Raw genomic sequence first — 12,068 nt, 5'->3', positions numbered from 1 at the left:
AGGAGGGAAGCCAGACATTTATAGAGCACAGTTGCTTGGTTATCCCACGTGTTACAGAGAAACCAAAAGGAATAAAAGTGCCATACTGCACCTCACGAATTCGAGGTTCATAAGTATGCTTCTTGGAATTCTCATGTTGACGATCAACTGCTCTTGGAGCTGAGGTGATTAGTAGGGGCAAGAGGAATGTACGACTTTCTCACATCTACCACCCCAAAATCTGTTCATAGAAATATCTAAGCAAGCCCCATCTTCAGTGTTTAGGGTGACATGATGAAAATGTCCTCCAGAAATAGGCTGCAAAGTTGGTTCAACCTGCACTTCATGGCATACCTCAGTAAGCAAAGAAGCTGTCAAATCACATATTTCATTATGTATAATGGTTGGAAACCCACCTTTAGGGCAAGATAAAGCATTTTCTGTGGACAACTTGACCTCACAAGGACAATGATCAGGCTATTATGCTTATTGCCCATATTTTGCATAGAGACTGGATTGATTGCAGAGACGATTTTTGTACTGTTCTTCGTTTGTAACACTGTGCAACGGGTGAAGCATAGATGAGAATGAATCGTAATGGCCACCTCCCTTTCCATTACATAATTGATTGTTGGAGCACACATTCTGACACAAAATTACTTTTATAGCATGCCTGGTGCCATTCTTTCTTGTAATGTGGTATGTGCGGGTTCAATAGTAAAAGTAAACAAAGAAGTAGAAGTAAAATTAGGAATTGTAAGTTGGATTAGAAATCAAAGAAAAAATAATAATGAAAACAAGGGAAATAGCTAAAAAGTTGTGAAACAAGGAATACCTGCAGATATACTAGCGGACATTTAATCCCTAGTATATCTGTAGGTAAAGGCAACCTTTCTTGTTTCACCACATTATAGCTGTTAACTTGTTTTCACTACTTTTTTTTTCTTTGATCACTAATCCAACTTAAAATTCCTAGTTATTCCTAACTCTTATATTAAACAATCCTACACAGTGAAACCAGTGGCATAGCCAGACTTTTTGCCATGGGCGGGCAAGCCATTCAACTCTGTGCAACACACATACACATGCCCATCTTCATATGGACATCAATAGACATTTTAAAATGTGTTGTGCATCACGACTTACATATATACACTAAGATAATAACCTTGCGACCGCTAGCTAGCTATTGTCTTCTTATCACATACATACAGTGGTGTCTTAATACCAGACTAGCATGGAATTTGAATGAAAGCATGGGGCGCTTATAGTAGACTACCCGCATCATGTGATGACTTTAAACTGGAGATAATCAGTCTACAAACAGGAAAAGAAATAAATGCTGACTATAAACAAATACTCCATACTTGTCCATACCGTCTGAACTATCAGTCTAAGCCCCAGTATCCATACACACAGCTTGAACAGGTTCCACATTTCATAGCATCAATTCGAGTTTTCATCAAGGTTTTCATTCACACAGTCCACACTTCACCACAAACATGAAGAAACACTTGTTTCTATTTATTGCTTTTCATTAGCCATTAATACCACAATCAAATAACTTACAGTAAACCCCAGGGGGAAACCTGGTTATTGCTGGCCAGCCAGAAAGAAAGCATTGGCAAAGTGGACACACAGAGTAAGTATTCTTGTATAATATTATAAATAAGTGATTGTTCATCTGTGATTCAGCCCACCTCCTTAATTACTCTGGGTAGCTGATGATAGGGCAAAGTGACTTGATGCTCGGGCAATGCCCTGGCTTGCCAGGAATACGCCACTGAGTGAAACATGCATGGGTGTCAGTTAAGAGTTTTGTTGGAATTATATATATATATTTGTGAAGTTAAGATGATATAAAACTAACAGCTGTTAGCACACAAACACACATACATAACTGAATTCAGCTATTGATCAGTTTAACTGAACACCTTTTCAGTTGTTACTGTGTGAAAGAGGCACCCAATCACTAAAAGTTGAAGACAAAGTTGAGTGGAGCACCTTTTGAAGTTTGCCTTATTTTCTTTGTACGTTTTTTTTCATCTCTCTTTCTATACCACTTACAAAAACCACAATAACTTTTCACAAACTTTAATATATATTTACATTCTCTTCAAATTTGGAAGCATAAAGCAGTACATTTATCTTTTGATTTGTGTACCGATTGATAAAGTAGTGCCAAGTTACAAGTGAATTACAAGTGTGATTTTTATCACTTAGAGTCTGATTGTTAATCACACATGTATATTAAGTGCATGTTATTTATTATATAAGAGCACACTCATTTCTTGCACTTGATAGATACATGCGGACAAACAAGAAGCTCCAGAATGTGATGCAGCTATACAAGAGAAGAAATAAAGCTAGAAGTTTGTAAACTATGCAAGGCTTGAAATGTGCTACATGGCTAATGATTACATGAATTTAACAATGCTTGCCAAGAGAAATGGTCTTCTGTAGCATGAAATTCATACTCCACACTACATGTTTGAATATGGACCTGCATTCCAAATGTTAGTGACTGGCAATCACACCAGAGTTAATCCATGAACTATCATGATGAGGTTTTATTATTAGACGCATACACTACTATGACAATATTAGCAAATTTGGAAAGTTTTGTCAAGTGGATGTGCCTAACAACCAGACTCTACAGTATATAGCAAGTTAAGAACACACACACACGCACACGCACACATACATAATTATGCTAACCTTTGATTGTGTCATGTGTTGACGAGAAGGAGCATTAATTACACGTGACTTTGATGGAATTGGAGGAGGAATAACACGTGATCTTGGCGGAAGAGGAGGTGGAACATTGTGCTTTTTACTCGTGTTCATTTCCTGTGCATTCAACATGGTAAGGAGTATAGTAAAGTACATGAGATTTTAACTGAAAGAGACAGTAGGTATTATTAAAACAGTTAAAGTGCAAGGTAAAGCAATTACATGCATCACTATTTGCTTTGTAGTAACGAGTTATGAACATTGCATCAAAGTGTGTACTCTAATGTTTGTAATTGTGGATTTATAAAATAGAATTTCAATTTTTTGCTTTTCCTACTTTCTATCACTATAGAGATAAGGCTGAAATGTTAACAGGTCATTGGTTTTTCCCTCTAGGCAACAAAGTGGTCATAAAAAAGAAATTTGAGAATAACACAAACAAGTTGGGTTTCACTCAGCAGGTCACATATGTATATCAATTTGTGCTAGCTAGGTCAAATAGGGTGGATTGACTGCAGACACAATTCTCATACAGTTCTTCATTTGTAACACTGTGTAATGGACAGAACATAGCTGAAAATAAAGCGTATACAGCGGCTAAGCAAATAAATAATTGTTCATTCTTTGATAAAAGCACCAAGCTTGGTGCAATGTTTGCTTGATTCATACTATTTCATATTAGATATGGTACCATTAACATTACCAATATCATATCACACTCAAAGAACCTGACAAATAAAACTAATAGAAAATATATTGAGGAAGCTATAAAGGTGCTCAACAGTGAATGTACTGAAATTTGGAATCAGCAAGGGATGGTCATATCCAAAAGCTGATCAAGGGAGGTGTCCATCCAGGTCATTAGCTTGCAGTATTAAGAAGCACAGGTCAAGGTGTGTGAAGCCATATATGTGCAATATATCGTTTCTATTGGATTGAGCCTATACTTCTGACACTGAAATATTGGCTCCTGTTATTTAAGCAGACAAAGATTTTAAATGCACTTGTGTGGTTTCCCGACCAGGACTTATAACCTAGTTTAAATACTTTTAAAGTTTGCAAACATGCCCTGAGGCAATGATTTTGACGTGACACCATATAATGATTTAGAATAGCTTACTCAACTTTCACAGAAAATTTGGTGTTTTTAAACAATTTCATCAAACAATTGTTGCTACTATAGTCCACCTGAGCCCTTATTTCTTGCTCATAACTCTTGTTAGATGGGCCAGCTGCCCGAACATTTAGTAGTGCTTTGAAGCCCTTTAAATACTGGAACTGTTTATCAAAAGGCACTTTGATACAGTAGGATTGTGAGGCTTTAAAAATATCCCATACAACTAGTATAGACAATTTAGGTGTGCAAAGCATGTTTAAATATGCTTGTTATAATTTCAGTACAAAACCATTGGGAGTGAACACCTCTTTGACATTACTAAATTTGGCAGGGGCTCAGGCAAACCCATACCAACTATACTTAACTTTTCAGTAATTGATAGTTGGGGCATGTTCAGATGTACACTAATTATCACAATGATTTTTATATCTAATTGTTGCTCTTGTGATTGAACTGTACATGTGTATTCCAATTAATTGTCGCAATCAGTTGCTTAAATTACATTGGTGCCGAAACCCGGGACAGCTAGGATGGCAACAGGTATTGGTCACGCTTTACCAGAATCACTTCATGACAAAAATCCAAGATCCTGGTTAAAGCACTACAAAATAGCCAATGGGTGGAATAACCAGAAAAAAGTTGCTTCACCTTTCGACACTTCTAAAGGGCCGAGCCTGGGCCATCTATGACCCGTTGGTGGATGAATAGAACAGATACGTATGGACATTTGAAGGCGGCAATCTTAGCGTGATTGTGCTAGGACACTGAGGAGGACAGGATGGGTACAGGTACCTGCCCTACAGTGCAGGACTTACTGTACTGAGTTACAATATTTGTACCACACATGAACCTATAGGTTTAGTGACAAAAAGAAAGCTACGTAACTCCTACACAACACAACCTGAGGACCTTAGCACCACTCACATGTCCTATACTATACATGCTCAAGTGTGAATGAATGTGAGTAGGGCTAGTTTAAAACTTAAAGTACAGGTGCAAACACCACCCACAGGAGTGGACTATCTGCATGCCAGTAATACATATACTAATGTGCACCCTTACTGGTACATCTCATTACCATATTAGTATATACTCACCATAGCAGGAGCTGGCTGGCTGGTAGATGTTATTTTTGTCCCTTGAAATTGATTGGCTAGTTTCTTAACCTCCAGCTGGCTGGTCTACATATTGTAACAAGTATACCAGTAACTACTGTACTGCTTAATAACACAATCGTGTGGTCTCTGAAAATATAAATATGTAAGGTTAAAGTATTGACATTGTATTACAGTGGGAAGTAACTCTTTTAAATAATAGTTATACGGGCACAATGTGGAGTCTATGAAATTTATAAACCCGAAGACCCAGGCTGTAGTGCACGAGCAAAGCGAGGGCGCTACTAAGGGCCTGAGGATTTATAAATTTCATAGACTCCACATTGTGCCTGTATAACTGCTTTAGACTCTATTTCACATTACACTCAGATTACTTATATCATCCACAGCTGTTTCTGCTGTAGGCTCGGCAAAAGCGGCTGGTTTTCTTGCAATAATACTAGCGCTATGGCAACTATGCGTCCTCACGTGACAAAATAATAATAGAGCTCATTAAATCACTACACGTGAACAATGCATAGCGATTGGATAAAGAGCATATGTTATATTGTGCCTGAAGGCGTGGAGTGTATTAGAAAACAAGGTGGAGTATATGAGATTTACTACCCACCCAAAACAGTCTAAATAGAGTCTAAAGAATGTTAGCTTGAATAAGATCTAACAAGCAAGATCTAATGGAGTTTGGTATTCAAATACTGTCTAGTGTGAATGATCAGTTACTTGTAGTCATACCATGTGGCATGTTTATACCAGGTAATTGGCAGTTTAACAACTTTTTAAATAACAGCAATGATGCACATGTTGTATTTAAGGGGTGTAGCCAGACTTTTGGTGGTGCCAGCATACAGTACATAATGTATACGTTCCTAATGGAATGGAAACGCCCGTATTATTTAAATAGTGACATCATGGGCCATCCTCGTTTCGGTGAGCACAAACTTTATGGCCTTGACAGGTGGAAGATTTCGCTGTTCTTGTAACCAGCAAATTAGTGTTTGTTGTTTACAGCTGAGTTAGTTGCCACCCACACTAATTGGAGGCTGGACTGGGTAGGAACGCTGGAGAGCAGTAAACAACAGCATAAGAAAATTCAGGTTCAAAGGTGAAATATGGTGTTTTAAAACAGTTGTGCAAATTTCCTGAAGAAACAGAAAGTGTAGCATTGTTTCTTTGCTGCTGTTTACACCACTTGTAGCAGGTAGAGTGTAGTTGGCTAGCTAGATATTCACTACTTTGCTGTCTATTTCCACTGTTTCGATAAAACTTCAGAAAACAGGCACTACTTTGTGCTATTGTTTAGCTCAAGCTGAGCAGTACTGTAGCATAAAATTTATTTCAATGCATCACATTTCTTTGGTTGTGTAAATGAAAGTTGGCTAATAGTACTGCTGCTGAAATATTAGCTGATGCGTACCTACCATTGTCACCTGTTGCAAACAATATTTCTCCAAATGTCCACAGATACACTGTGTTCTTGTCCAGTACACAATGCAACACAATAAACAGAGTGGATTATAATGGTTGGCCATGGACATTTACCGACCAATTAGCTCAAAGACTGCCCAATTACTTACTGAACCGGTCAAAGATGGCCGACCGATTTCTGCTAAAAGATCAATATACTCTAACAGAACAGTCAGCAACTCTAATAGAGCAGTCGAACAGCTTTCAAAAAGGTGTACCTAAAAGGTTCAAAAACACAAAAACTGACTTGGGGAATCAAATCTACACCTTTCAATGAAGTGCAATCTGCACCATTCTACCACATGTTCACACACTGTTTTAGAGGCTTCTAAAGGGTTTTTTAATGTCCTGCAGTTAAAACCATAACTGACCATAGTTGATATACATGTCACAAAACATCACATTGGATAATTTCATATCAAACATCATAATGTTATTATTACAGATTTATTATGTATGTGGTTAAACAATGTACAATGTAACAGTGCATGGCTTCTGAATGAGTTTTGGGTGTCAAAAATACTCACATCCAAGCTTTGAATATGCCCCAACGCATGCTGTTAAGCATCGACATACAATGTTAGATCAACAAAGACTTTGATCTGACATAATGTCAGATCAACTAAGACTAGTTATATAATCCTCCCTGACAATAAACAATGTAAAAGGAATATCCACACCTTCAAACTGGCCTTCAAACAAGCGAGAGAAAACCAAACAGCCACTCAACAAATTTCCCAATGTACTGACACACTGTAACTAGGATAGGAAAATAATTTAATGGACGTTACCAATTCATTAGGAATGCATACATTATCTATGATGCCAGGGCCTAGCTGTAGGCTGAGAAGATCAAATAAAAAGGTAACTACACTACCTGCTGACAATAGCTGCCCTCCCACCAACTAGCTATATATCCTGATTTATAACTACACATACGTAGCTTGCTACACTGCTTCTCTGAATACTGTGACTGCTCTGTTAGATCTCGAATCTTGACTGCTCTATTAGAGTAGCTCAAATGATTGATGTCCCGGGTTCTGGCTATGCCTGTCGTATTTTAGTTACGTGGTGTTCCTGACAAGCAAAGTGCATTAACTTTCCAAAGCAAATTCCATGATAAAATGAAAATAATGGATTACATGATCTTAATGAATACTCAAGTACTATGCATTATTACTATTCGAATAGCAAATCCTTAACAAGTACCTGAGTAATTGTAGTATCTAGTCTATAGAGCCATTTAGATACTTTAACTTCTTTAATTGGCAAAATGATGTTGAATTCCTATATACTATTTATTAAAGTCACTGAAGCATTTTAAAATTGTACTTATGTATTTATAACTAAGTTATTACAATACAGTACCTTTAGTGGTTCAATCATTTCTGTCACTTCCTGAATGAGTGGCCTCTCATCAGGATCATCATCCAAACACCTCTCCACCAGTTGCCTTAGTGTTGTAACTTCAGCTCCTCCAATCATCTTGTCTAAATATTGTTGACGTCGACCAGCTTCTGTGAGGGCCACAAGCTTCTTTGTCTTGGGATCACGTTTCTTTGGAGCACTAGGGGTTGGCCATTTTTCACTGAACACATGAAGAGCTATTCCAGCAAAAGAGAAGACATCTACCGGAGTACCATACACTGGATCATCCTCGTCTAAAGTTTCTGGTGGCATGAAATGAAGTGTTCCTGGGGCTGTGGTCAATCTACTCCTAGTCTGCTTGCTGTCAGCCCGTATTATCCTTGCTAGCCCTAAGTCACTGATCTTTGCCACCAGGTGACTGTTCAGTAGAACATTCTTAGATGACAAGTCACGATGAACTACAGGTGGATCTCGACCATGAAGATAGCTCAAACCAAGACACACGTCATGTAAAATGGACACCTGTAACACAGTTCTGTAAGGAGTCATTAAGGATTAATCCACTAGCAGAATATTGTATACATGCTGAATAATCTGATGTAGCAAGACATAGCTAGTGACATATTTGTATGGTTAAACTCATTGAGATCACTGAATAGCAAAATCACACAAATTGGCTTAACACACAAAGTGCATGCAGCAGTAAACAATGGCATATGTACTGCATGAAAGTTGTTGTATTTCCTCACTATCTTGACAATAGTTACAAGGTGCAGTTTTTTTTTTCAGTATTAAATTCATATAGGAAAAGGTATCAGGTGCAATTTTCTGTTTCACCTTTTTATAGCTACTGTAGGTTAAGTAATGTTTAAGTCTATAGTTCCAGTTGCTGTTAGGTTAGGTAATCCAAAGGCTGCAGCACATGTTGCTGTCAGACCTTCAGTGCTGGTCACTGTAAGTTCTAATAACAAAACAGTGACAGTTTTGCTTGTTGTAAAAAGTAACAGCAAAGTATACTGCTACTATCATTTGTGGCATGTGATAGTAGCAATAGCCACGCCCACAAACCATGCATGAAGTTATGGATGCTATGCTTGCAAATACCCACTAGTGGGTAAGGAGAATATAATGTCTATGTATTTGGCCACTCCAATTGATAATTATGTTTCTGGTCCACCGCATGCATCCTTTTTGGGGAACGTGAAATTTCAGAAATACATGGGTAAAATGCCTGCATCAGCTTTTTGAAAAAGCTGGATTTCAGAAACAAATATTGAGCTGCAACAAGTATGCTAAATCTAACTATTTTATCAGTAAAAACCTGCAAAAATGGGCAGAGTGCATAGTATGGATCGATATATTCTAATAGAACAGTCAGTAAGTCACAAAAAGTACTCTAATTGAGCAGTCACTTCATTGTTGCTGTTGTTTTTTTTTAATCAGGGAAAATAGCATCAACCAAAAAAGGCTGTTTTTCAGCTAGCTATGCCCTAATGAATGTGTGCTATGATAATGTTGCTTTGTTGCTGAATTCCGCCAGCCCGCACCTAAAACTGATTTTTAAAGGACCAGAAACATAATTACCAATTGGAGTGGCATAATTACCAATTGGAGTGGCATAATTACCAATTGGAGTGGCCTTACCTTAGTGTTCAGGGCGATTTTTGACTGGTTATTCTCCACAAAGGAAACAATGCTGGTGTCCATCAATTCCATCACCATGATCGGGAGATCTGACTGCTCTGAGGAGAAATACACGCCCAAGAACTGCACGATGTTTGGATGGCGAATTGCGTTACAGTGTATACATTCTCTAACGAAGCTATCTTTGATCACCTTCTTCTGTACTTGATCAACCCCATCGAGAAGGAGACAGTGAATCTCTTTAGCGGCACAAACCAACCCCAGATACTTCACAGTGAAGACCTTTCCATAGGCGCCTCGTCCCAGCTCTTTTCCAATGGGAACAACTCCCTTAAGGGTGAAATCTTTCATCTGATCACCAGCGAATTTGGAAGCCATTTTTTGCTGCGACACAAATGGACTGAGTTGGGTGCATGCACTTATTTTGTGCACGCATGCACTCTAAATTGGGACGTCCGCTAAGCTGAGTTTGTGAACAGAGACATGATGATAAAGTTAACAAGATCCAGCCTGAAAAAAAATGCTTGGAATGTTGTATCTCCACATTGTGCTAGATGTAATAGCCATGCAACGTAAAACTTTTCACACAACACTGCAACAGGCACACCTTTTTTAAATCACTAAGCCCCCCAAATGGCACTCCCTTCCACCTCACATGTCTCTATGAAAATACTTGTTTATGTGCCTACGCTGTAAGGAATTATTGCCTACACAGAAAAGGATACCTACAGACCTACTAGGGGGATCACATAGTGGATACCCTGCATGGACTCCACAGAAGAAGATAGGGTGTCCAGAGCTTGACTTAAGAGCCATGAATACACATTATTGATGACCTCAAGAATGAACAGCTTAGACAGCAGCATAGCCAACTCATTACGGAAGAGCAGGCAATCCTACACCTTTTATTTCCGTCATTTAGGTACAAAGTTTTAAGCACTGTCTTCACCAATACTTGAAGGAGACAATGACTTGATAAGCAGCACAAACTGCACACCTTATTACATTGTTAGTCAGTAGTCACTATAATGTAATGGTTTATGTGGTACAATATACAAATACTATAATATATTTAATTGTTATCGACCCGACAAATGGGTGAAGGGTGTTCATTGGTTGTAACCATTGGTTACTGTTTATTTGAAGATTCCTTCCCTATTTCTTTTTTCTCTTGTTCTTTTCTTTGTTCATATTCTTTCTCATCTCGAGGTTTTCCACTACCAAATATGGAAGCAGATTGGAGATTATCAGCAAGATCATTCACTGGCTGTTTAACAGAACGAGGTTGTAATTTTAACTTTGGCCGTCTCTCCAAGTCCTCTGTAAGAACAAAGAAACAATTAATAATCTACAGCTCCCTACTAGCTTTATACACATAGCAACTTGCATACTAACTAGGCTTGGCAAAGTATATATCTACCCTCAATCTTGTCAGCAGGTACAGTGGAACCTGTGTTACGGTCACCTGGATTAAGCTGTCACCTCTGCATAATGGCCATGGACATGAGATCCCAAATATTTTCCCATACAAATGTATGCATTGTTGTCTGCATTAAGCAGTCACCTGTCTAACGTATAATGGCCAACCAAGAATTCGCCTATGAATCACTGTATACATAATTTTCTCCTTCATATAGCGGTCGCTACCTTTTATGGTGGCTTGTTAAGCCAACTGTCTGGCACCACGCACCGTTTCAATTAATGCACAATTATCACACTTCCTGCCTTTCAATGAATACTATATAATCTATCAGGCTTCATTGCTTAAACGTATTCAATAGCTATAACCAACATTCATAACAAGCTCACCTTGTCCTTTCTGTACTAAAAATATTACTGCATTGCGGTTGGCGCGAGCCTCTTAATAATAATCACTCATTTATAACGGCCATAGCCACTAAAATGCTGCTGACCACCTTATACAGGTTTTCTCTATAACAGCCACCTGTATATAAAGGCCAGATATATCTGGTCCCAAGGTGACCATTATAGACAGGTCCCACTGTACCACTATTTGAAAATACTGTAACAATGTGTTTGTGCTTCAAAACACTATAGTCATAATGGCCACAACTACTGGGTAGAACCCTGAGGCTGGTAGCTCAGTTATATCAAAACACTCACAGCATAAATAAAATGACTTGTACAATAACTCCAAAATTTTAAACCCAGTCTTACATGGAATGTGTGTTCACTCAAAATATTATCCCATGCTGAATACTGGAGAATAAACATATGCTCGAGACCAAACAAAACCAGCCATACGACTTAGTGCTGTATATTCTAAAATTAAAGTAGGGATCTAAGCACTAAAAAAGTAGTGAATAAGATTTTGAATGATGATATTACAACACACAGCCCTGTGGGAAAATCCCTACATTGGCATGTGATACCACAGATAACAGTAAAAAGGGATTCACAACGGTGACATCGCTATGGAAATCCTTGGTAAGGGTCTGACTTGTCTTGGTTATGGGTTCAGTAGTCCACAGAATCAGCCTTAGTTTAAATGTATATTACATATATATAATAATGAACCATGAAACCACCTAACTTCAAAGGAGAATTCCAGGGTACATATCTCATAAGCCCTGGCTTGCCATGGTACATTTAAACCATGGTTTAACTTAAATGTACCATGGCCTTGA

The 12,068-nt window shown here is 38.2% G+C and overlaps 2 protein-coding genes across 4 annotated transcripts in view; both read right to left on the bottom strand.

The window, feature by feature from the left end:
* Nucleotides 1–9,840, bottom strand: part of LOC136246135 (probable serine/threonine-protein kinase kinY) — a 36,812-nt gene extending 26,972 nt beyond the window's left edge. The window contains exons 1-4 of one of the 2 annotated variants that reach the window (XM_066037592.1): nucleotides 9,421–9,840; nucleotides 7,777–8,298; nucleotides 4,927–5,010; nucleotides 2,698–2,829 (exon numbers count right to left, since the gene is read on the bottom strand). In XM_066037592.1, the coding sequence (XP_065893664.1) occupies nucleotides 2,698–2,829; nucleotides 4,927–5,010; nucleotides 7,777–8,298; nucleotides 9,421–9,798 (1,116 nt within the window). In that variant the 5' untranslated portion in view covers nucleotides 9,799–9,840. The remainder of the gene's footprint in view (nucleotides 1–2,697; nucleotides 2,830–4,926; nucleotides 5,011–7,776; nucleotides 8,299–9,420) is intronic. The other variant, XM_066037593.1, reaches the window with a different exon arrangement.
* Nucleotides 1–12,068, bottom strand: part of LOC136246136 (eukaryotic translation initiation factor 4H-like) — a 72,429-nt gene that overhangs the window by 46,930 nt on the left and 13,431 nt on the right. Inside the window, exon 8 of one of the 2 annotated variants that reach the window (XM_066037594.1) lies at nucleotides 10,376–10,740. The exons of the other annotated variant lie outside the window; for it this stretch is intronic. Within the exon in view, the coding sequence (XP_065893666.1) occupies nucleotides 10,550–10,740 (191 nt within the window). The 3' untranslated portion in view covers nucleotides 10,376–10,549. Of the gene's footprint in view, nucleotides 1–10,375; nucleotides 10,741–12,068 lie in introns of those variants that run through there. 2 annotated transcript variants of the gene reach the window in all.

This window comes from Dysidea avara, chromosome 15 (assembly GCF_963678975.1).
Source record: "Dysidea avara chromosome 15, odDysAvar1.4, whole genome shotgun sequence".
Taxonomy (NCBI): Eukaryota; Metazoa; Porifera; class Demospongiae; order Dictyoceratida; family Dysideidae; genus Dysidea; species Dysidea avara.
This window is presented reverse-complemented; position numbering and strand designations above follow the sequence as displayed.